General features: G+C 33.1%; 1 protein-coding gene across 2 annotated transcripts in view; it reads left to right on the top strand.

Annotated features, from left to right (window-relative positions):
* The window catches only part of Prestin (solute carrier family 26 member prestin), a 157,519-nt gene that overhangs the window by 74,763 nt on the left and 58,592 nt on the right, over positions 1 to 24,164 (top strand). Inside the window, exon 3 of one of the 2 annotated variants that reach the window (XM_085950791.1) lies at positions 5,878 to 5,916. In XM_085950791.1, coding sequence (XP_085806917.1) covers positions 5,878 to 5,916 — 39 coding nt within the window. Of the gene's footprint in view, positions 1 to 5,877; positions 5,917 to 20,739; positions 21,289 to 24,164 lie in introns of those variants that run through there. The other variant, XM_085950792.1, reaches the window with a different exon arrangement.

Genomic DNA, 24,164 nt, shown 5'->3' with positions numbered 1-24,164 from the left:
TGAATAGTCAGTTCACACTTGGAGGGTAAATTTATATCTACAAAATAGTATGACATTAAGCTACATAGTACCATATTTTTAAAGCTCACAGACAATAAGATATTATAATATTATTGTCTATAATTGTTCAAATAGACTATATGACGATTGGGCACATATGTGCCAAGAGCGTTTTAGTGTCTATGATCATATATATGCCATTCCGACATAATATTATACATACATATTGTATGACAGCTATGACATCGTATTTACACTCTGTGACACAGGACGCCAACATAAGAAACGGTTTTTTTGGCATTTATATAACCGATCGTCATAGAGTGTATTTGAGCCATAAGCTTTAAAAAATATTGAACACGTTGTCATGAACAATAAATTGCAATAATAATCACTCTTATTGGAATGTAGGTAGAGTTAGTTTTCCGATCACGTGCAAATACATTAATATACATACAGTTTCGTTAGCAGAATAGTCCAGTATGAAAATGGATTTTCAAAAAAAATATGACACTTAATTTTTCAACCAGTTTCATAGAATTATGTATTTATCTGTTTACGAAATAATGAAGTTACTGAAGCCACTGCTTTCAAAAGTTGTAATGATTGTATTCGTTCCTTCGTTTGCCGCCCTTTATAATTCGCACTTTATAAGCAGTGCACGACTTGGCTACTCCCACGGGACGTCACTGCAATAAACACATTTTGGTATACGATAACACCCATCAACCTAGTTGCCCGTTTTACGTTAACCTAGTTTATGGGAAATCAATAAAATTATGCACAGCTTATAAAACAAAATGTTTTTTTTATTTTAATATCCGAATGTAATTCTATTTTCTATTGATTTAATATTTTAATAACCGAATGTAAATTGATATAAACCTGTTACTCTAGGATTTTTTTAATGACGTATGAAAAACGTATTTTATAATAATAAATAATGAATTAAATAATTGCATTTTCTTAAATTGAAAAGGTGCATTATTAGTCGAAGGTACTGACCATTGCAATTATTGTATTATTATCTAATACAATGCAATTATCGAGCACCTTTTACTATCATAGATATCAGCCTTGGTCCAGTCACAATTTTAAATTGAAATAATATAATACATTACTTCCTGGGTAGGTTATGCAATATTGCAGGATATTTTAATCCATAATTTTACTGCGTTATGCATATTCTATAGGTCGATCAACATTTTCGCGAAAATGATTTTAGATTTAGGTTTGGTTGTTTCTGAATAATATATATTATACATTGTATCTAATATCTACACATTGTAGGCTTAGTTCAATGAAAACAAAATAAATACGTTTGATTGACAGAGTTTAGTGTGGACTATTTATGTTGGAACTTAACAGCCTATCTCCACCCTTTGCCACTACCTAGAATGTATTCGACTCACCTATTGTACACATATTGTAAGAGTGTAAAATATTGCCAAATTAAACTCATGTTTATTTATTACCTGACCAGCGCATCTATTCTATACACAAGACTGCTTTCGGCCACTATCTAGGGTAGGAAAGTATCCAAGTATTAGCAATTATTGTAACAATTACAATAAGTTGGTTCTAATTGTTGCAATAAGTGCTATATTTTAACAGCACCTCTCTTGGCTGTGATAAAATTTAGAGCAAGATAGACAGTTTTCACTGTATAGACAGCTAACTTATTCTAACAATTATAACACATCAATACAGATATGTAATAAATACTATCACTTTGTCGCTTTAACGGTCGATAGTCGCCTTGTGTACAGAATAGAACCGCTGGCCAAGCTTACATAATAATGTAATTTGTTGGAAATAATCAGAACGATTCACAGATGGTACAAAAACATTCAAACCGAAAGAAATATTTTCATCCATTAGCTTCCCATGGCCCCACAATGCAGGGATGGCTGACAGGGCTCTAACCTGCAGAGCAGTTAAGTGAGATAAACAGACACCATAATTTTTCTCTAATGGTATAAAAGTCGCCTGCGGCGCTATTTTACTTGACGAATATTTACATTTTTAAACATGTGGCGATGCAATTTGATGTGAAATGATGATTGCTTTAATTAAAAATGATAATTCACGTTTTTATTTTATAATTATGTGTAGTGTTTTTCTTGACTAATAAGTAATAACGATGGCTATTTATCCAATATGGCGAAGGGTCGCATGTTACTTGACGACAATAAAAGGGGTTGCGATAAATGCTTTATAATATGATGTTGAGTACCGACAACTCGATAATTCAAGTGGATTTATTGAAAAATACACTGAATACCCTTAGGCTCGTTTCAGACGGGACACCGGTGTCGCGCTCGTATATAATAAGAAGGCCTTAGTATTCGAATAAAAGGGCATTTGTATTATGTTTAGAACGCCCTGAGCTAATGAGTCAAAGCGTTTCCGGTACACTTTTCTGTCGGCCGCTATATTCTCAAGCCGCCGATGCACATGTTTTTATGACCGCAGCCAGTTTTATGTTCTAATTTATATCGCGAAATTATGCGTTGATTCATTAGCTCTGAGCGTTCATAAACATAATACAAAGACCCATTTATTCAAATACAAAGGCCTCATTATTATATACGAGCGCGACACCGGTGTCCCGTCTGAAACGTGGGTTAATTTGCCATGTGCAGGCCTGGAGTTCAGCGGAATACCATTTAGGAAACACTAATGTAGAAAATTAAACTGCTTTTAACCTTGACGATAGGTTGAGAAACCCGCCAAACATCCTGTCCTGAAGGCCCACTTCAGGATATGAGAGTCATGTAACTAGCTCTTTGTCAGTGTGGTCATTTTTACGACTTTTATATTTGAAAACAATTATTAACACTTGATTTAATTTAACGATTTGACAGAAATTCAAAATAAATATTATTAATTGCCCATTTACTTACGTACCGTTTAGTCACTGTGAATGCTTTTGATACTTATATTTTTTATATAATACTAACTGACCGGTACTACTCCCTATGTGATCAAATGTGGGACGTGCTATTTGGGAGTGAAAAATAAAATTAGTATATAGATGTTCTACCTCATAATATCTGACATTGAATAATTTTGACAGAGGGGAGTTGAAACGTTAAAAAAAAATCGGTGCGTGTACTTATGTACGCGCGTTAGAAGTTATACTTCTTTGGCGTAACAAAACAAAAACAAAACTTGTGATACCCTAGATTCTTCGACTAGCTCTAAAGACGATACATCAGTGAAACGGCAAATAATTTTCAATTATAGGCGCGACGAAATTTTGGACTCGCTGGCATTCGGAGAGCGAACGTCGAGGTGTGAATACGTAAATTTTTTTCGTGATGGCGACGGGGGTATTAATTCTTAAATCGTGTAAAGATGACTAAAAACGTTACCCATTTACTTTAAAAAAAAAATATGTCAATGAATATATTATTATTGTTACTAATAGAACAATAAACAGAACATTAAATGGACGCATGTTGGATTTATATGACAAATTATATTTCGTTCGGCATGCGCGTATCGCCTAGCCACGATCTTTTTAGACCATGCCTCAACTGCGGTAAAGCCTTGAATTTTAAAAACTAACCAACACCATCTGAAAATAAATGGTAGCTTAGTCCAATGAAAACAAACACGTATGACTCACAAAGTTTAGTGTACAGTATTTATGGCGGATCTTAACAGCCTGCCTCCACCCTTCGCCACTGCTTCTGACAGCCACACCATATCGTCTCTGTTCTGGCAGAACACACTAACTGGAGAATACTAGTTTTGAGTAATTTGACTTTGAAGCTGTTAAAATGTTTGAAATGGTCTATCATGTGAGTTTATTAAGTAATCGTAAAGAGGATGACTTTAAAATAAAGACTGTTTATTTATTAAGAAGATTTCCAGACGGTAAATTTTGAAATAAGGAACATTTTGGTTTAACTAACTCAATATGTCATTTTTTCGAATTAGTGTCTTCAGACAGAACAGTGACGATATTATGTATTTGTTTATTTTAAGAATCCGTTATCTAGTTTTCCTTAGCAATAGTATACTTTTAAAATTGGAATATCTGGCATGAATAAAAAAATGCTACATCTCAAAATACCCTTTACGATTTCAATGTTTAATGATGTCTATGTAATTCTTTGTAGTTAAAATAAACAAGAAAACAATTACAATTATTATCTTTTTTTATTTCTCACAAGTTGACACGTTTCTAGCAATAGGTACTATAGGTACATCAAAGTACGTATCGTGTATTAAATCTCCTGGTAATATGGCAGGTGTCCAGGACAATTGTTTTTTTGGATTGCTCCCAGTAGGTAAAAAACCCTGAGCACTGCCAGATATTTCTTTATTATATGCCAATGTAATAAGGAAACACAATGGTATCCAATTCTATACTTAATTTAATTTAAATGAAAGATCTGTCTCTTGAAATAATTAATGATCCGCATTTTTAAACTTTGTACAAATTAATCAGTCAACATTCGATCAAATGCGTTTTATGTATCGGCATTACGACTTCGGTCAATATTCACCAGTGGCGAAGTGTGGAGGTAGGCTGTTAATATCCTACATAAGTAGTGCACGTTAAACTTTATCAGTCTTACGTATTTGTTTTTATTGACTACAGTTATTTACAGATGGTGTTGGTTATTAGTCAGTCAACATTCGATCAAATGCGTTTTGTGTATCGGCATTACGACTTCGGTCAATATTCACCAGTGGCGAAGTGTGGAGGTAGGCTGTTAATATCCGACATAAGTAGTGCACGTTAAACTTTATTAGTGTATTTGTTTTTGTTGAACTAAGGCTACAATAATTTTATTTACAGATGGTGTTGGTTAGTTTTTAAAAATCAATTTAACCCTGCCTTATCCAAACCATAATAGTTTTGGTATGCTATGGACGATCCGACAAAATAATGCACACTTTTTCATACATACTTATTTGTTTTCGTTGAATTATGAATACATACCTATTAGACATGGTGTTGGTTAGTTTTTTGAAATTCATTAAGCCCTGTCTGAACCAAACAATAATGGGTAAAAAAAAAAAAAAATTCCGACCATGTCTGATCCTCATAGGATCATATGGGCCTCCACAGACTAGAGGATTGTATTAACAGATTTTGTTTTTTATGAGAAATATATGTCAGCCACTTGCTCAACCTATTAGGTCCATATCCTGACTCACACACGAATTGAAAAACAATATGTGTACTTTCCAGAACCAGGATTCGAACCATGGACCCACGGCGCTATAGTCCAACGTTTAGGCCGCGCGGCCACTGTGGGCGGTATATAAAATATTATTCTACCTATAAAATATCCAAAATTTTGTATGATTTTATGGCATAATTTTAGATATTTTACAGCTATTATCTATTATAGCCTGGTTTTCGCTGGGTTTCACTGAATTTTAAAAACTAACCAACATCATCTGTAAATTATTGTTGTATTAGTTCAATGAAAACAAATACGTATGACTGACAAAGTTTAGTGTGCAATATTTATGTCGAATATTAACAGCATACCTCCACCATTCGCCACTGATATTCACACATTACCGGAAAAGCCAGTAGACTGTTACGTACAGCTTGGCAACAAAATCGACGCACCTCGTACCTAATGAATTATCAAAACATTACATTATACTTTAGTTTTCGTGATGACTGTTGACAGACATACGAGTAAGAAATTGTCTTCAATCAACAGTAGATTACATATAACACTCTCCGACGATTGATTGTCTATTGAGTTCTATAATATTACATAACAAAACATACGAAGAAAGTACACGGAATCACAAAAATCCTAGTATTAACAATGATAAAAAACGATGTAAATTTCTATCATGAATTTCAATAAATGCGAATTATATTTGTTGTTTCAGATGGACCGTGAACCAATGTGCACGAGACCGAGAACTAAGGTACAACATTAAAATAAAACCCGTATCTATGCTCTATCTTTTTACTTGTCTCTTCTTTTTCTATCTTGCTAATGATATTTTGTCTATGAACCAATGTTCCCTGTAAGCTGTGAGCGTGTGCGCGCGCACACCTACCAAAATGTGTCCGCACACATGTTTTCATTCCTCTTACTGTTCTCACACAAAAATATTTTCAAAGAAATTTTCCTTTGCCAGATTTTACTAGCTGGACTTCAATGTGATATAGTACCAAGCAATTGGTTAAGAATATTATACAATTTTCATAAAATTAATTACTTTCTAGTGTTTTCGCTTTGCCTGAGGCGTTGAATCGTCTAAGGCTGGTGCTGAGTATATACTGTATAATATACTATACTATTATTCCGACCATGTCCGACCCTAATAGGATCATACGGGCCTCCACAGAGTAGAGGTTTGTATTAACAGATTTTAATTTTTACGTGAAATAGATGTCAGCCACTTGCTCAACCTATTAGGTCCATACCTTGACCGACACAAATTGAAAAAACAATATGTATACTTGCCAGACTCAGGATTCGAGCCTGGGACCCACAGCGTGATAATCCAACGCTTAAGCCGCGCGGCCTCCGTGGGTGTGTACTACTATACTATTATACTGAGTAGGTATATACTATTGAATACGGGCCCGGTATTTGTGAAATATATGGAGAAAAAAACAGAATATAATGTAATGTGAACAATATAACAATTAATATAAATCTCTTTTTTCAATACCGAATATATCGGTATTATCTGATTTTTAAAACCGGTATTTCGGTATATAAAAATACTGAAATACCGGTATTGCAATCCCTACATAATATATTAATATACTTGCTACAATATTAGAACTTTACTCCAATAATGTATATACTGTTAGAACTTGTTGGAAGTAAAGAGAATTAGGTGTACATGTGGTGGTTTATTCGCTCGCTGAGCTCTGTGGCAGCGTTTCTCAAAGTTTGAGCCACGCGGACTACCAGTGACAACCAGGCCTCACTTATTAGCAGATGAATTTTAGAAACATTTTTCGGATAATCAATCTTTTCTCGATGAGTCGTTTTCTTCTTCCATAACCATGGTTGGAGCATAATTATGAACACAAGGCACCTCCAGAATTCCCTGTCGTCTTACTTCATTCAAGGTTATGCCAGCATCTCATTAGCAACATGTATGTATATGTTACACCGAATGTGCGAAATTAACTATTACATGAAATGGGAAAAATTTTGGCTAATTCATGTAATAGTCAAGCCTGTTGAATGTCATGAATTAGGTAAATTTTCTGCTGAGTACATGAATTCGCCAGGGTATGGAATTCTTGAACTGTCAACATGACAGAAGAAAAAGTAAATTTAATACGGATGGTTTTATTAGTTATAATTAGACATAATATAATATTATTATTATTATTAGGTTAGGTTAGGTTAGGTTTTGTAATTCTGAATTAAATTATTCAACTGAATGTCCATTTTGAGGTTAGCTATCAAGTGTCAACAAACTATCACAAACATTCAATCGACCATTGCACGTTTGATACCCAAGCACGAATCAAATCGCAAAAATACTTTTCAATAAAATTCTTCCGTTATCATATTATAGTTCTAGATTTTTTTGCGCATAGTAAATGGATATGATCGTCATCGTAGTTATTGATTGGTATATTTTTATATTATAATCAATGACATTTGTGCATTTGACACATTTGTTTAGTTTGATTCGTTGCAAAAAACACCACCGGAGCGCGATCATCTATTTTGACCATAGATAATATATGTACATTTTGACCAATGCATGAGCATTTGATACATTTAGTTTAGTTTCAAAAAATACCACCGTAGCGCTACTATCTAATTTGTCCAATACATGAACTAGGCAGAAAAATTACTGCCGAATTCACGCACTCTTCAGATATTTTGTCTAATTCATGAATAAGGGCAACGAGCTTGCATTTTTCATGATTTAGGCAAAATTTTGCCCATTTCATGTAATATTCAATTTCGCACATTCGGCGTAACATATATACAAACTAGATAGTATTTAACGGCCTTCCAGGACGCCGGAATTTAGTCGACTTGAAGAACATGCAAGCCAAGTTGAAATTCTCTTCAGGCATTCGCAACACGTGACCGTAAAGATTATATCGTGTTGGTGATGAACTCCTTTGTTTCAATGACTTTCCGCGAGACTATCAGCATTCGCCTTCAGGACCACAGTACTAAATGCGTAAAGTCCCTGTATTTAGGTTTATAATCTTTATCATTCAAATATCGGGGGGCAAATATTTATAGGTTACATGTAAGTTGTACGTATGCAGTTCATCGTGGGACACTTATTCGTGCGCCGCAGTACTTGAAACATGAGTTCATATAACATTTTATCAATTGACGAGTTCTTCGTTGAACATTTCACCGTGGAATACATTTGTACGTATCTTACAAAATGCGGCGATAATTTGCAAATATTACTGTTCCAATTAGATTAACCCTAACCTAACCTAACCTAGTAAAGACATCTCCACATGTTGTAGCATACGTACAAATATACTCCACGGTGAAATGTTCAACGAAGAACTCGTCATTTGATTAAAATGTTACACGAACTCATGTTTCACGTACTGCGGCGCACGAATAAGTATCTTGCGGTGAACTGTTTACGTACAAATTTCCGGATACGATATTTATATTATGCAAAAACGATAATTCTGACTAGACGTATTTAAGTCACTTGGGTTAAGTTTGCTGCTCTTCCAAATTGCCAAATTATAGACATAGCACATAGCATATAGTGGGGGGGGGGGGTTAAGACTTGGAACAAAAAATTACGAATTATTGACCTGAATGGAATATTACTTCTTTTTCTTCGTCATGAGCTCATGACTGTCTGTGACCCGGATAATTTTTGAATGGAAAACCCGTCGCCATCATGAACGAACACTAACGATCCTAAGGCCCCGTCCAGGGTGGGCGCGTTCGGCTGAGCGTTGAGCGGCGTGCGCAATTCAAACGTGTTTAAAACACACAATTTGTCGAAGTCTAGGTATATTTGTCTAATTTTCATTTTGACTCGTGGAACCCCCAGAGAGGTGTCACAGAACCACGGGGTTCCGCGGAACACAGTTTGAAGACAACTGATATACAGTCTCCAATTGTATTTAGATTTAATATGAACATTAGTTCAATTTTCATAGCTGATTTTATTTTGGCAAAATTCATGAATTCAAGAATGAAAACCTTACCTAACCTAACTTAACAAATAATCCAGTATATCGACTATTTTCAAAATTTGTTTGCTGCTGGCTTCCTGTAAAGTGTAAACCGACAAAAACAGTGTTTTATTTAGACATGAATTGTATGTCAGTACTATACGACCCAAAGAGGTTGGGCGGTCTTTAATATAAGGCCATATATGTCCGATACAATATTTCACAGTGAAGAGTAATACGGTGAACTGCATACGTACAAGTTTCCAGACACAGAAAATATTTAGGGGGTGGATACATCCTTGGAGAACTCCCTTTTGCTCTGGATATTTTATTGTGTTCCCCACACATGTAAATTTTTAAGCGAGAATAAAATGGGTATCATCCGCAGCCAGAAACGTTTAAGAATCACTGCTGTATGGCAATTACTCACGTGCAATAATTGAAATGTTTACTTTTTACAATTGCGCTGAAGGGGCATGCTGAAAGTTGCCGCAGAATTATTATTTTTTCTTTCATGTTGGTTGAATTTATAGACACAAAATATTGGTTTAATTCGTGTCCGGAAACTTGTACGTATGCAGTTCGCCGTATAACATAACTTCACCATGAAATGTTATATCGGAAATATATGGCCGTATATTAAAGACCGTCTAACCTCTTTGAGTTGTATAGTACTGACATAAAATTCATGTCTAAATAAAAACGGTTCTTGTCAGTTTACACTTTACAGGAAGCCAGCAACAAACTTGAAAATAGCCAATATATTGGATTATTTGTTATGTTAGGTTAGGTATTCATTCTTGAATTCATGAATTTTGCCAAAATTGGCTATGAAAATTGAATTTATGTTCATATTGAATCTAATAAAATTGGAGACCGTATAGTACCTATAGGTAAGGTCATCTCTTTCCGATAAGAAAGCTCACAGTGATCTGTGCCACGTTGAAATGTTTTACGTACAATTTACATGTAACCGATTTAATTTGGGGTCAAATCCACATATAAATTTTGGGATACATTGCCCTTAAAATGAAGAAAAAATCTAATTGTCAGAAATTAATAACGTACCCACTTAAAAAGCCAAAAAATCTGTAATAATAGTAACGCATATCTACTTAATATTATTAATTAATAAAATTGACTGTAGAATAGCAAGAAGCATTTCATTCGAAGCATTCATTCCATTTCCTTAGATTTTAATAAAAATATGATGTTGTATCTATTTTGCTGTCTTTGAAGACCAAATAATGTCTCTATTTCGTTCTTAAGAAAATCCCTATTCACAGAGTAATCTTGATGCAAAGGATTAAATTAGGCATTTATTCGTAGTTTGTTCAGCATTTATTGGCCCCACAGTTTTGACGATTACCCCTTAGTTTACGTCTGTTTTGCAACCTCTACTTCTTCTTCTTACTCTGGCATCCCCTAGCGGAGGTCGACCACCATCAAGGCGATCTTAGCTTTATCGTCTGCTACCCGGAACAATTCAGTGGAACAATAATGTGGTACTTACCATTGATTTTTTCCTTGAATGCTGTACTTTTGTCCTCTCATAATATGGCCGAGGTACTGTAGTTTCCTGGTTTTGATACTAGGCAGAACTTCTCGGTCATTTATCATTCGATTGAGAATTTCAGCATTTGTCACCCTGTCAGTCCAAAGAATTTTGAGGATGCGTCTATACAGTCACATCTCGAAAGCTTCAACTCTCCGTGACATCTCTTGGTTAAGTTCCATACTATATAAAAGAATTGAGAGAATATAACAACGTACCATACGTAGTCTCAGACCTAGGTTAAGGTCTCTAAGGAGGCGTCACATTTTCAGAAAGAGATCTCAATCTTAGTTTTTATTTCCTGAGACCCATGTGCCTAAATATTTATAATGGGTTACACGTTTAATTGATTCGCTGTTAATGACAAAACTTGTATGGTGTTTGGTGTCGCTATTTTTGATACTAGTAATAGTTTTGTTTTATTGAGGTTCATTATTTTTTAAACCATAAAGATTGGTGACCTCATTAACCCTACTTTTAAAAGCATACAAAAAGTAAAAAATCAACTTGCAATTTCATTAGTAATAATAAGTACAAAGATTATAACCCGTTTTATTATTGTTAAAACATGTTTAAGTATTGCTATTACTAATAAATTGTATACCGCAAATGTTGTGGAAATATCAAGTGCATAGCGCAAGCAAAGGTGAGGATTAGTGAGTGTGGAGAAATCCAAATTTCTGAGCATGTCGTTCAGACCTGCATCCTGTACCGCGTGGAGCAGTTCTAAATTAAATGGTGCCAGGTCACTGTTTTTTCACCTTAGTCAAACCGCAAAACGAAACGACGTTTTCGAAACGCATATTATCGATGGTTAGGCACCGAGAACATTAGATTAGTCTACCCTGAGGGACTTTCTGCCATCTTCCAAGTCAATATGAAAACGTGGATCCATAATTGGAATGCATGGATTTAGTCAGTGCTGGAGATTCTCTAGTAAGAACTATTTTTGAGCATCCGGTTTTGTTTATGGTTGCATTTCTACGTTCTCGTTTACATCTTGCCGCCATACAAGCGAATGAATGAATCAATATGAATCAGGGGAAATCTCGAGCACAAACTTAATATGTACTCAAAATACGTGATCCTGCCGACTGTCTATTCGCTTATCCCGATGATCTGCGTTATAAAAATGACAATGGGCATATGAATGCAGAAAGCAGCCAGTCCACACGGAACACAATTAGTGAAATAAGAACTTGTATGTTAGGTTTGATTATTTAATTAATAATCTCTATAATTAATAATATACACCATATTATCTTTTTAAACGATAAATATCATATTAATATAATACCTTTGACTGTGAATAACTTTTAAGGAGATGTATTGTGTGTTTATGATATTTTAGTGTGGTAGGACTTTTTTCTACAAATCGAAGGCATATAACATATTCTGCGATCAGTGAAAAAAATAATATTCTTTATTGGATTTGTAAGAATTTGAGAGGGAGAAATATGTGGTTACTACCTCCCGATTGTTTGGGTGCCAGTAGGCATCGTCTGTTGCGTGGTAGTCTTCGGAGCGATAAAAAACACGGATTGGCGCCCAACGTGTGTACGAACGAGGCCTGTGTGATTTACGCAGAAGGCAGAAAAAGGTTAAACTCATTTAAGTTCGAATTGTGGACTGACTGCTTTCTGCAAAACTAACCATTCTCAAGTAGGATTAGGATCTTTTTGGGCAGTTTCAAACGAAATAAAAATATATATTCTTGCCAGACCCGACCCTACAACTGTGGTCAACTATTTCTGACAATGTGCTATTGTATTAGTGCCTGTGATTTTTTTATATGCGTGATTCTGTTGTCTTCTATAATATAATACTGCAGCAACGCGTGTGAAATAATGAACGTTTTATAATTAATAATTGTTCGAATTTTATTTAGCTATTTATTCGTAGACCAAAAAATATAATAAAATAAATTACAGCGACATTCGCGTTCTGTTAAATATAATGAATTTTCTGAATAATAAACATTTAAATTTTACAAAAATCCACTCTGGTATGTATTTGAATGAATTATTTATTATGAACGGCAATGCATAAGCATAATTATGTATTTGAATGTCAGCATTGTGGAAAACAATGGTTTCTTTAACATATGAACAGGATTTTTTAAATTTACATTTAAGTACCAATTTGTCTAATAGAACGTGAATTTCACCTCAATTTAAAAACAAATTTTTGAGATATGCCTCAAGTTTGTTTTCAATTATTTGAAAAATTTTGACAGAAACACCCATATTTACAATAAGTAATAGGTATGTAAAAAAAATGACATGTTTGATCTTAAGCGGCACAAGTTTAGTCTCCACAGAGGGAAGGATGTGTTAAAAGATTTTTTACGACGAATAAAGTGTTCGTTATTCGCCTGACCCATTGCCTTCTTCTTCATAACATGCATGCAAGGCCTGAACAAAAACGTACCATAAGTGCGAGTGAGTAAGCATTCTACTCGCTTATATCTCCGCTCTATGCGTTAGAGTAAAATAGAAATTATACGGCTGAATTAAATATTTTTTTGAAAACGTCGCCGGTAAATATGGATTTGACTGATAACATTTATTTAAAAACTGCGAGCACGTGTTGGTGAAATTTATTGTTTTTTTATGTTCAATATAAAGTTAGTGGTAATTATTTTTAGTTATTTTAGTGGAACTAATATGGTTAATTATGTTGTGTTTAAATTTGGTTGCCGTACTGAGAAGCAACACGATGTTATAACGTTTCATAGTTAAGTTGATAATAATAAAATCGAGATTGTTCCGTGCGTTATACGCAAGAAACACGGCTTCATTTGGTCGAAAAAAGAGCGCTCTCTATATATCATTATTCTGAGAATGCATGTTTGGTCCGGCCGTAGGATTAAACCCGCGACCCAAGACTTTGTATTTCTCCAAAGATGTCCGCTCTACGCCCTAGGCCAACATGGATGCGTACCTATTTAATGTCTACAGTATTTAGAAATGATTTGGACTATACCAATTTCATTATACGATTTTTTTGTTTTACAACACAATATGACAATTCCAGATTATTTTAAGTGTGTCTCAATCGGTTAGAAATTAATATCGCCTTGGCAGCATGAACTTTGGCGACCATTTTTGACGTTTTGTCGTAACGTACGTACATAATATAATATGGTGTGCTGTAATTTGCATGTTTTTGTGATTGTTCATGTTATTACAACTTGCGATCATTATGGGCTTCCCCAGTGGGAAACTTTTTTACGCCCGTACCTTGTTAGCCATTTGCTTGATTCTCGTTTACATGGTCAAAAATTTATAGACCCTATTGGGATACAACCACAGTTGTAAATAATTGAATATCTTTGCGATTGTATGTCTAATTATCGTTCATAAGTCGGGAATAAATTTATCTCTGTTCTGTGATTGCGGATAAATCAACGTCCAACCAAGATCACGTCATTGAGACCTGTGTGATTTTCTGCCATCAACCAAGCTGAAGCAGATGCACTGGCTTGAATAATTGAGGTGCCACATGACGTGCATCTCTAGTGCAAACTATTTCTTGAACAATGTGCCTCTATCTAGAGTCCGATCTCTATAAGCTGGCGTTCACGTCATCACGTTTATTTTATAAACTAGTGGAACTAAATTCCTAAATTCCCCCGCTTCAGCATCTTAACACTGCATTACGTCCGCCCTCCGTCAAATCCATCGTCAATGCGACGCTGGCGACGCGATGACGTGTACGCCAACTTATAGAAATCGGAGTATATGTGTGTATGTTTACTTTGGATTCTACACCCTGCCGCAATACGAGTGAATGAATGATTTTACATAATGCACGCACATTTTTATCGTCAGCTGAATTTAAAAAATATGTCAAAATATTACAAATATCATCATTAACGTTTGATAATAAAAAATATTAGCAAAATTGTTGGTATTTGTGATGTATTATGACCAATTAAAACTGCGAATGAAATTAATCCGATAGCAACAGGCGTCATAAATGATAAGAAATTGATTAAAAATGTTTATATATTATAATATTATTATCGCGCGCGACCTATTACACGACCCTCTCATTTATTGTTCGCCACTTATCGAGTAGTGAATCCGCGAAAGATCATCGGCTGTCAATTTAGTTTAGTTTAATAAGTTATGTCAGTAGTTAGCAATGGCCAGTAGGCATAGAGTCCCGTTCGTGTCACCATCTTGTTTCTCATTTGTACAAGACGTAATAAATAATTACCATTTTATTTATCGGCGGAAACAATACAGTGATAATTTAAAATCGCAACAATTGAACGGTACGTTCCATTTTCGAACGCGTTCGATCGGAGTGACGTTTATTTGTTATCTACAATTTGTTTTGTTTTCTTTCTCTACAATAAATATGGCTGTTGAATGTTCGTTAATTTAATATGCTCATTGTGGATATTAGTGCTGACTTTTATAATTCATTAACAAAAATTGTGCAAATTTAATTACCTAAGAACTAAAAATAATCATTACCTAATTAATGATAATTAATTACCTACCTATTATTTTAAATATTTTATATTGTATATTGTATTTTTATTTGGAAGATACCGAACGATAACAGTTGCTTAGGTCAAAATGTTTTATCAATGCAACATAGGTATTGCCATTTTTGATTGGAAATTATATTATATCTAATCATATTGGCAATGTTTATAATAATTATTGTATGAGTTTTCATAATAATTTTAGTAACCACAAACTTATCTAAAGAATGGTCAAAAATTAAACTACGAACTACCATAGGACGCCATTTTCAAAATGTCATTCGAATGTCAGATTTTGTCCAGTTACGAGTCTTGATTGGGTAATTTTCGACAGTGGCTCCCCCATCCTATTGTATAGATAAGTTTTTAGGTCTGTACTGAAATACGGGGCTATACATTTTTGACTAAATTCAAATTTCGTACAGCATACACAATATACGTCGGTAGAGGGATTTTGTTTTCACGTATACCTAAACAACAGACAATAATACCTACCTACCATCTTATTTTTAATATTATTATTTTATAAAAAATAAAAACTTTCTTATACGCGGTATTGAAGAGGAAAACAATCTCATTTTAATTGGTTTAATTATTGCAAAAATACATAACTAGATATTTCTATACTGTCTTATTATATCGTTTATATTCTGTTTTCGCAAGCTCGTGTGTACATATCTGACATTTCACGTTAGTTTTAAAATCATAATAATGTTCTCATTAATTTAGAATCAAACACATCCCAGGTCACTTCTATGATTCAGAATCTCTTGTCTCATAGTTTGTGCCAATAAAAATACTACCAAACTACCTAGGTACATTACCTATTCTCTAGTCAAATGAGAATAATATAGAACTATGAAATATAATAAAATCTGAAATTAACGTCTTCGATTAGATTAGACGATTAAAAACACAGATACCTACATAATTAATTAACATCCCTTCAATTCACCTGTAAGTAATAAAAATGGCTACCCAAGAAGCAGGTTATATAATATAGCACTTTTACGCATACAAACTATTTTTTTCAGTCCGTAATGCGAATGACAGCAAGACTGCGTTATTTTTTTTTAATATTTTTCATCGAATATTCAGTAAAAATAATATATTACAAAATTGGTAAATCTGTGTGTATGTCAATATATATATATATATCTGCAACATAAATATTATAATATCTGCGAAAGAATGCTTTGATAAAAGTACAGTAATAAGTATCCCCTGTATCTCGTATTTCTCAGGTACGATCTTTGCTTATAATGCCCCCAACATCAGACATGATACTAAACTTAACATGACGTTTGCAATGTTATCAGTTGTATCACACTTTTCCATATTACGATAGTCTATTATCTTGCCCGGGAAATGTTTATTTCATATACATAACATTATAACGAAGGCGATCTTCATGGACGTCGTAGCGAAAATTAATTATTCCAAAGGCAAATGCGGTGTTGTTTTATAGATTAAACACAAACTATTAATTCTACTCATATCATAATAGAATTTATGAAATAATATTGACATATTACCGTGGTTGACATCGCGCGAAATATTCATATCCAATTGTACAGTGCGACTTGTATATCAAGTCTTCTACGTCACAGTGGCGAAAGTTGGAGGTAAGCTGTTAAGATCCGCCATAAATGGTGCACACTATACTTTGTCAGTCATACGTATTTATTTTCATTGAAAGAAGACTACAATTTACAGATGGTGTCGATTAGTTTTAAAAATTCGATTAACCCCTGCGGCACCAAGCCATAATAAATAACAGTCAAAAAATATTCGTCTATCTATAAAATATCTAAAGTTATGCAATTAAATCACACATAACATAAATTTTATAGATAGAATAATATTTTTATGTATTATATTTTAGTTAAGGCAGGGTTTAATGAATTTAAAAAAAGAACCAACAATATGTGTAATATGTATTCTTAATCTAACGAAATCAAATAAGTATGATTGAAAAAGTGTGCACCATTTTGTCGTATCGCCCAAAATATAACACAACTATTATGTTTTGGTTTAGGCAAGGTTTAATTGATTTGTATAACTTAACCAATACCATCTGTAAATTGTAGTTTTAGTTCAATACAGACAAATACATATGAATAACAAAGTTTAATGTGCACTATTTATGGCAGATCTTAACAGCCTACCTCCACCCTTGGCTACTGCTACGTCACCACGGTAGGTAGTTTCTGGGGATAAAATCCACCCCCGCATTTACTTTCCCCATGCCCATAATTTTGTGTGTGTTCGATATAACGATACCTTTACGGTAGAAGACAAATAACATTGTTTCAAAAATGTAGAAGTGTTGTGAGGAGGAGAAATATAAAAGATTTTTTTTAATTCCTCTCAATAGTCCCAAGAAATGGAGTATCTGCTATGACAAGTAAATACACAAAGAGCACGTGACGTAATAGTATCAGCGCGGAAAATACATGTGACGTAACAGTGTCAGCTCATGAGTGAGCAGTGACGTAGAAGACTTGATATAGAAGTTGGTCTATAGCAGCGGCGATTTTCTCGCACTTGAATTCCATGTAGAAAAAATTACATATCTATGAACTCTCAGTTATATAACCAAATATATACATAATATAGAGCCAGACCACCCTGATTGCCATTTATATTCAATAAATACGATGACAAAATTTTAGTTTGTGAAAGACAATACACTTTTATAATTAAATGACATTAGATACCTACGTGATTATGCAGATATGCAGATAAATTCATTGAACAAATTTAATTATGTCAACCAAAGAGTCGTCCGTAAATAACTTTACATAATTTTCGGTATTTTGACCTCTCCCCCCCCCCCCCTAATCGCAATCCAAAAACTTTTACCCCCTGCTTAGATTACGTCAAATTTTAACCCCACAAGCACAATACTCTTAAAATTTAATGACATTGTTTAGCAGATAAGTTCGCTGAACAAATTATATCAACCAAAGAGTCGTCCGTAAATAACTTTACATAATTTTCGGTATTTCGACCTTTCCCCCCCGTCCCTAATCGCAATCCAAAAACTTTAACCCCCTGATTAGATTACGTCGAATTTTTAACCCCCACATTTATTACAAAATAAAATATTGTATTATTTTGCTGCTGAATTTCGCGCTGAAAAATGAGTAGTGACGATGAGGAAACCCCCCTTCCCCCGTTATAGATAATTTAATGTGAACCGTCAATACGGAAAATCGTGTTGATTTCATTGAAAATACGGTAGAAAATTGATTATATTGTTTAAAAAGACGTTTGTTATTGGGGGACTAATATTTTACAATTTTCCATCACAATATTGTTAATTATTTCATTCATTCATTCAATCAATTTTATTGCCGTTTTATTACGTTGTATTTTTTATGCATATTTCATATCCCTCTCTCTTTCGGTTGCCATTTTAAGGAATAATTGAAATAATAAATACTAATGAATCCTATTATTCTTATCAAATTTGTGTATTTGTTTTGTGCATAACTCCGGCTACGCAATTATTTAAAAACATAAATCATCTGATCAATCGTTTGATAACATAAATCTGTATAAAGTGCTCGCGGAATATTTATTGAGAGTTTATAATAAGTATAATATGAAATAAAAACAAAATAAATATTGACTATTTATTTTTTTTAAATTGTCAAAAATGTTGCCACTATATTTGTTCGATAATGAACAGCACATCTATTCCATACACAAGACTGCTTTCGGCCATTATGGCAGCCAACTAGGGTAGGAAAGTATCGAAATATTAACACTTATTATAACAATTACAATAAGTTAGCCGTCTAAACTGTCAAAACTGTGTATCTCACTCTAAAATTTATCACACCCAATAGAGGTGCTATTAAAACATAGTACTTATTGTAACAATTACAACTAACTTATTATAATTGTTACAATAAGTGCTAATACTTGGATACTTTCCTACCCCAGATAGTGGCCGAAAGCAGTCTTGTGTATAGAATAGATGCGCTGGAATAATATTTAAAATTTAAAAAAGTAGTTTGTGTCTTTCATGGAACACAAAAATGCCTTCTGAGACTATAAGGAGGTCTAATTCTTGAGTGTGAAGAAATATGGGATAGACTTAAACACGTATTAAGGAATATGTTATTTTTAACAGTTACAATATTGTGCATTGAAGTTTTTCACGTAAACGAAACGCGCATTCAATGTTGGCATTATTTGAAGAAACTCGACGCGCTTTGTATTTCTTTCTATACCTACAATAAATATGTTCTGTGACGTTCTCGTTTTAGCGCTCGTGCGGAGCATTTTAGCCACCTCGCTAAATTTACTGTATTTTTACAAAATACATTTGTCTTGTTTATCAACGGTATTATTAATAAAATATAATATTATGAATACAAACACATTCAAAACAAAATAAACGAACGCTACAATATGAAAAAAATATTTATGCTAGACTAATATTTGAAAAAGGAACATTTTAATAGCTTTTTTTGTATTTTTTTTAAACATACAAACATATTATTATCTGAGATATAATTTTACCTGATAATGAATGCTGATATAAAACAAATTAAATGGTGGTTATTTGTCCATTTTCACTATAATATTTGATTTGTGTAGAGAAATTATTGATCTTTAAATTCTAAAAAAGTAAACCTGATTTGTAAATGTGTGTCCCCTACAATGTCAAGATATATTAATTTCCTCTTGCGTTGTTTATTTTATTGTCTCGAGTATGTAGACATCTACTTCCGCGCTATTTTCTATATTGTAAAGTGATCAGTTTTTTTTAATCATAGATAATATATTATTTCAAATGATAAAACTACATATTTTTATACAATTCTTGATAGGTATCTAGTTGATGGTCAAAAGATATCAGACATACTTAATTATTACTCTTATCATTATCGCGATAGATCGGAAAAATAGAAACCATAGTTATTATTTTATTATAATCATAATGTGCGTTGCGCAACGGTCTTCAGTGATGTCCCTAGACAAAATGCCGCTCCTAGGCGGCGCCAAAATGCCGCCTTTTTTATACAGCATTTTTTAATATCCTTTCATGACACCAATATCTAAGAAATGTGTTGTATGGATACATCACTAACAAAATATATACCACTGAAAACGAAATTAAATCGTGGACAAAGAGCGGTAGGTGGGACGCTCTGTAAGAGGGGGTGCATCTTCAGTTTCGACGGCCAATGCAATTTCCTTGCGTACTGGTTAATAAATCGATCGGACGTTGAAGCGCATCAGAAGTAAACTAGACATCGCGAATACGTAATAACGAATAACTAGTAATCTTTTTAATGGAAAGATATTTTCGTATTACTAAATCTAAGTAGCTATGTCTGTATAATAAATATCAAATTCGAGTAACTGCCGCCCCCGAGCGACGCTTAATCTGCCTACCCCCACGGGTCGCCACTGACGGTCTTTCAACAAATTTGGCAGTAAATCACGGTTATACCACATAAAAACATATTATATTATATATTATTTACATCGCAATACATAATTATTATATTGCAGTTAAAATGTGCTGTGATCGCAAATCGAATAATCGATTGCCAAACCAAAGATGAACAAGTGTTTTGAATTAAGAACATACTGAAAAAAAAATTGGTGTTGCATACTTACTATAAAATAATATTTGAATTTTTAATAGACAAGAAGTGTTGTGAACGAATGACATTTTTGATGCATTTGACAGTTTCAAGAGACAATAAATTATTTTATTAAACCGTTGTGATTTTAATCGTAAAACTGTATAATATTTATAATCTTATCTTGGCGGATTATATTTATCTACATCACATCGATTATTATTTCTACGATAATAGTGATACGTAAGCAGAATACCATTGTATTAGTTTTTCGCGGTAAAATAAAAATTACGTGTACCAACATAATTATTATTATGTACATCACTGTAAACTTTTAATCATACATTGCTGTGAGAATATAAATATAATAGACATTTTCGCTTATGTCTGACAATAAAATTGTCAGATTAATAATTAATTGTTCATTGAAGTGATCTATCGACATGAACTCGTCGGAAAAAGAAAAATTGACAACGGACTGGTAAGTTGTGTATGGATTTTAATATTTTAATTATCATTTTTTTAATTGTACTTGGCTGCTTATTAACGAATAAAAAATATTTTTTTTCCATATACCTATGTAGTTTGGACTATGACTTGGTACAATATTTGATGATGATTCCATAATATTTAAGCGTGCTTGAATTGGTAGCCATGGATATTTTTAACCATATTCGATCCTATGATCACCACAGAGTGAATATTTTTGTTTAGAGTATCCACCTGCTTTTAACATATTAGGTCCATACTATGGATCCAAGCACACATTAAAAAACAGCATGTAGAAACGACACGTTACCGTTCGGCCATCGTGGGCGAAAATACTATTGATAAAAATAGCATTGATATACAGCACTGTCGTTTTGTTATACTGTACGTATGGTTACTGTTATTTCTGATTGTTCATTTAAATATTCTAAATAATGATGGTTATTTGTATAAAAATATACTTTACTTTTGTGATACTACTATAAGGCATTTTATCAAAAAATGGTGGTTCGCGTTCTGGTTTAAAGTTTGTTGCTTTTTTAACATTACCTACGTATGCATTTTTTGGTGTTTCACGTAATTATTCATCTTAAAAATCATTGTCAATGTGTTGCCTTTGGCTGTTGAAATTGACAAAGAAGTATCTTTCCACTAGTATGTATAGCTCAATTGTATACTGAAATGTCTGATTTGATACTACAATATATGTGAGATGTGTAAAATGGCAAAATTAAGTCTAATTTAATTTTTTTCCCGACCATGTTCGATCCTAATAGGATCATATGGGCCTCCACAGAGTAGAGGTTTGTATTAACATATTTTTGTTTTTTACTAGAAATGGATGTCAGCCACTTGCTCAACCTATTAGGTCCATACCCTGAAAGACACAAATTGAAAAACAACAATAAAGAAAGAAAGACAAGTACACAATATTGTTTTTCAATTTGTGTATCAGTCAGAGTATGGATCTAATAGATTGAGCAAGTGGCTGACATCCATTTCTCGTAAAAACAAAATCTGTTAATACAAACCTCCATTCTGTGGTGGCCCTTATGATTCTATTAGGATCAGACATGGTTGCAGAAGAAGAAGAAGTAGAAAGATTACGTTATATTCAAATGAACCAGCAATGCGAAGTTACTTGTAACTAGGGATCCCGAATCCCGGAATCCCGAGCTATTTTCGATACCTATGAACCCCGGGATTTCGGGATTGATTTTTTTTATCAATTTTTATAGAAAATAAAATAAAAGCGACAGAAAAGATAATTTTAATAAAAAAAATAACTACATTAGAAATAAACTGAGTTTGAATGAAGCTTGATTTATACCCATGTGTAGGTTGCCGATTCATTTTATTTTTTCACATAAATTATTAAAAATGGAAAGATTGGAAAAAAACAATGCTTCGCACTTTTAACAAAGTAATTCCACCATGATATCATACGTTTTACGGCAGTTTAATATTTGGCTGACTAATTAGATTTATGAAGCGGAAAGGTCTTAAGTACGCCATGATTACTTGCTTTACTATTTTAAATCTCGCTAATCCATTCTTTAAGTCTTTACTATCAGAAACAGCAATCTCCTATTGAATTCACATTATTATTTATATTACAATATTATTTACTCCATTAAACTTGTGTATTTCCAAGATTGAAGGTATACAATATTACCAATAAATGTCTTAAATAGTATAAATTATACTTGATTTATTTTTGACCGATTTTATCAATGTTATTTGTAATTATAAAAATTTTATATTAACAATGGAAAAAATGCCAATCCCGGGACCAGTCCCGGGATTGTCAAATTGTAATCCCGAAATCCCGGGATCTGAATTTTGGCTCGGGATTGGATTCCCTACTTGTAACTGACATAATCAGTCGACCATGGTTTAGTTTTTGCTTAAATTTTATTAATACAATCTCTATTATTTCATAGAACGTATGTGAATTTTGCTAAAAGTCTATCTTACATGATAAATGAATGCACTCAATGATCTCCAAGGTGGAAGCTGTGATATCAACCTTCGTAGAGGAGACCAGACGATGACACAATATTACATGTCGCATGACGCTTATGACGATCTTTCGATGAATAAAAACATTTCTATGAAAAGTAAATTTTAAATATCAATAAGTTTATAAAACGGTTTAAAAGCATTATTGCAAAAACCAATACTTTTTAATTTGCACTAATTAAACTTTGCAGTATTCTGGAGACAAAAATATTGACATTGAGAAATTCCCATATACTTTGGACGCACATATTTATATTTTTGTGTGTGCAAACATTACGAAAATTGACAGCTGATCATTTCAAACCAAACAAAACCAATAAATTATCAGACGTCACCTGAAAAAAACTTAACGTTTTTATTTATTCAATAATTTCTTCGTTTACTTATGCACATATATATATATATATATATTCTGTCAATATTAGACGACATATTCTGCGAATTTTAGAAATCTTCTTTTGCATGCAAAAAAAGTTGCCTGAACCAGTAATCACTCTACAGTGTGATTATTTGTCATCTCTATCAATGACAACAAGTTTTATATTATTTAATGAGGGGAAGGGTGCTAGAGTCAGAATACGATATATGCAATTTAATACACGTATAATTCGCACTTGAAAGTTTTTTTAAAATAATCAATCCATATCTGAAATCATTATTTACTTAAATCAATGATTAACTTAGAATTTTAAAAATGTGTGTTCCTTGAACATATTTATCCTATTATTACCGACTTATTATTTTATGGTTACTTGTCAATTTTAACAGAATGTAAAAAGAAAGAATTTTTAGCTAATAATTTCAATAGTAACTCAATTTAGAAAGCACTTCAGAGACTATCGTAAG

Source organism: Rhyacophila brunnea, unplaced genomic scaffold (genome assembly GCF_057557595.1).
Source record: "Rhyacophila brunnea isolate RB1 unplaced genomic scaffold, BYU_Rbru_1.0 scaffold_23, whole genome shotgun sequence".
Lineage (NCBI taxonomy): Eukaryota > Metazoa > Arthropoda > Insecta > Trichoptera > Rhyacophilidae > Rhyacophila > Rhyacophila brunnea.
Note: the sequence above shows the minus strand (reverse complement) of the source record. Positions and strands in the feature narration are given on the sequence as shown.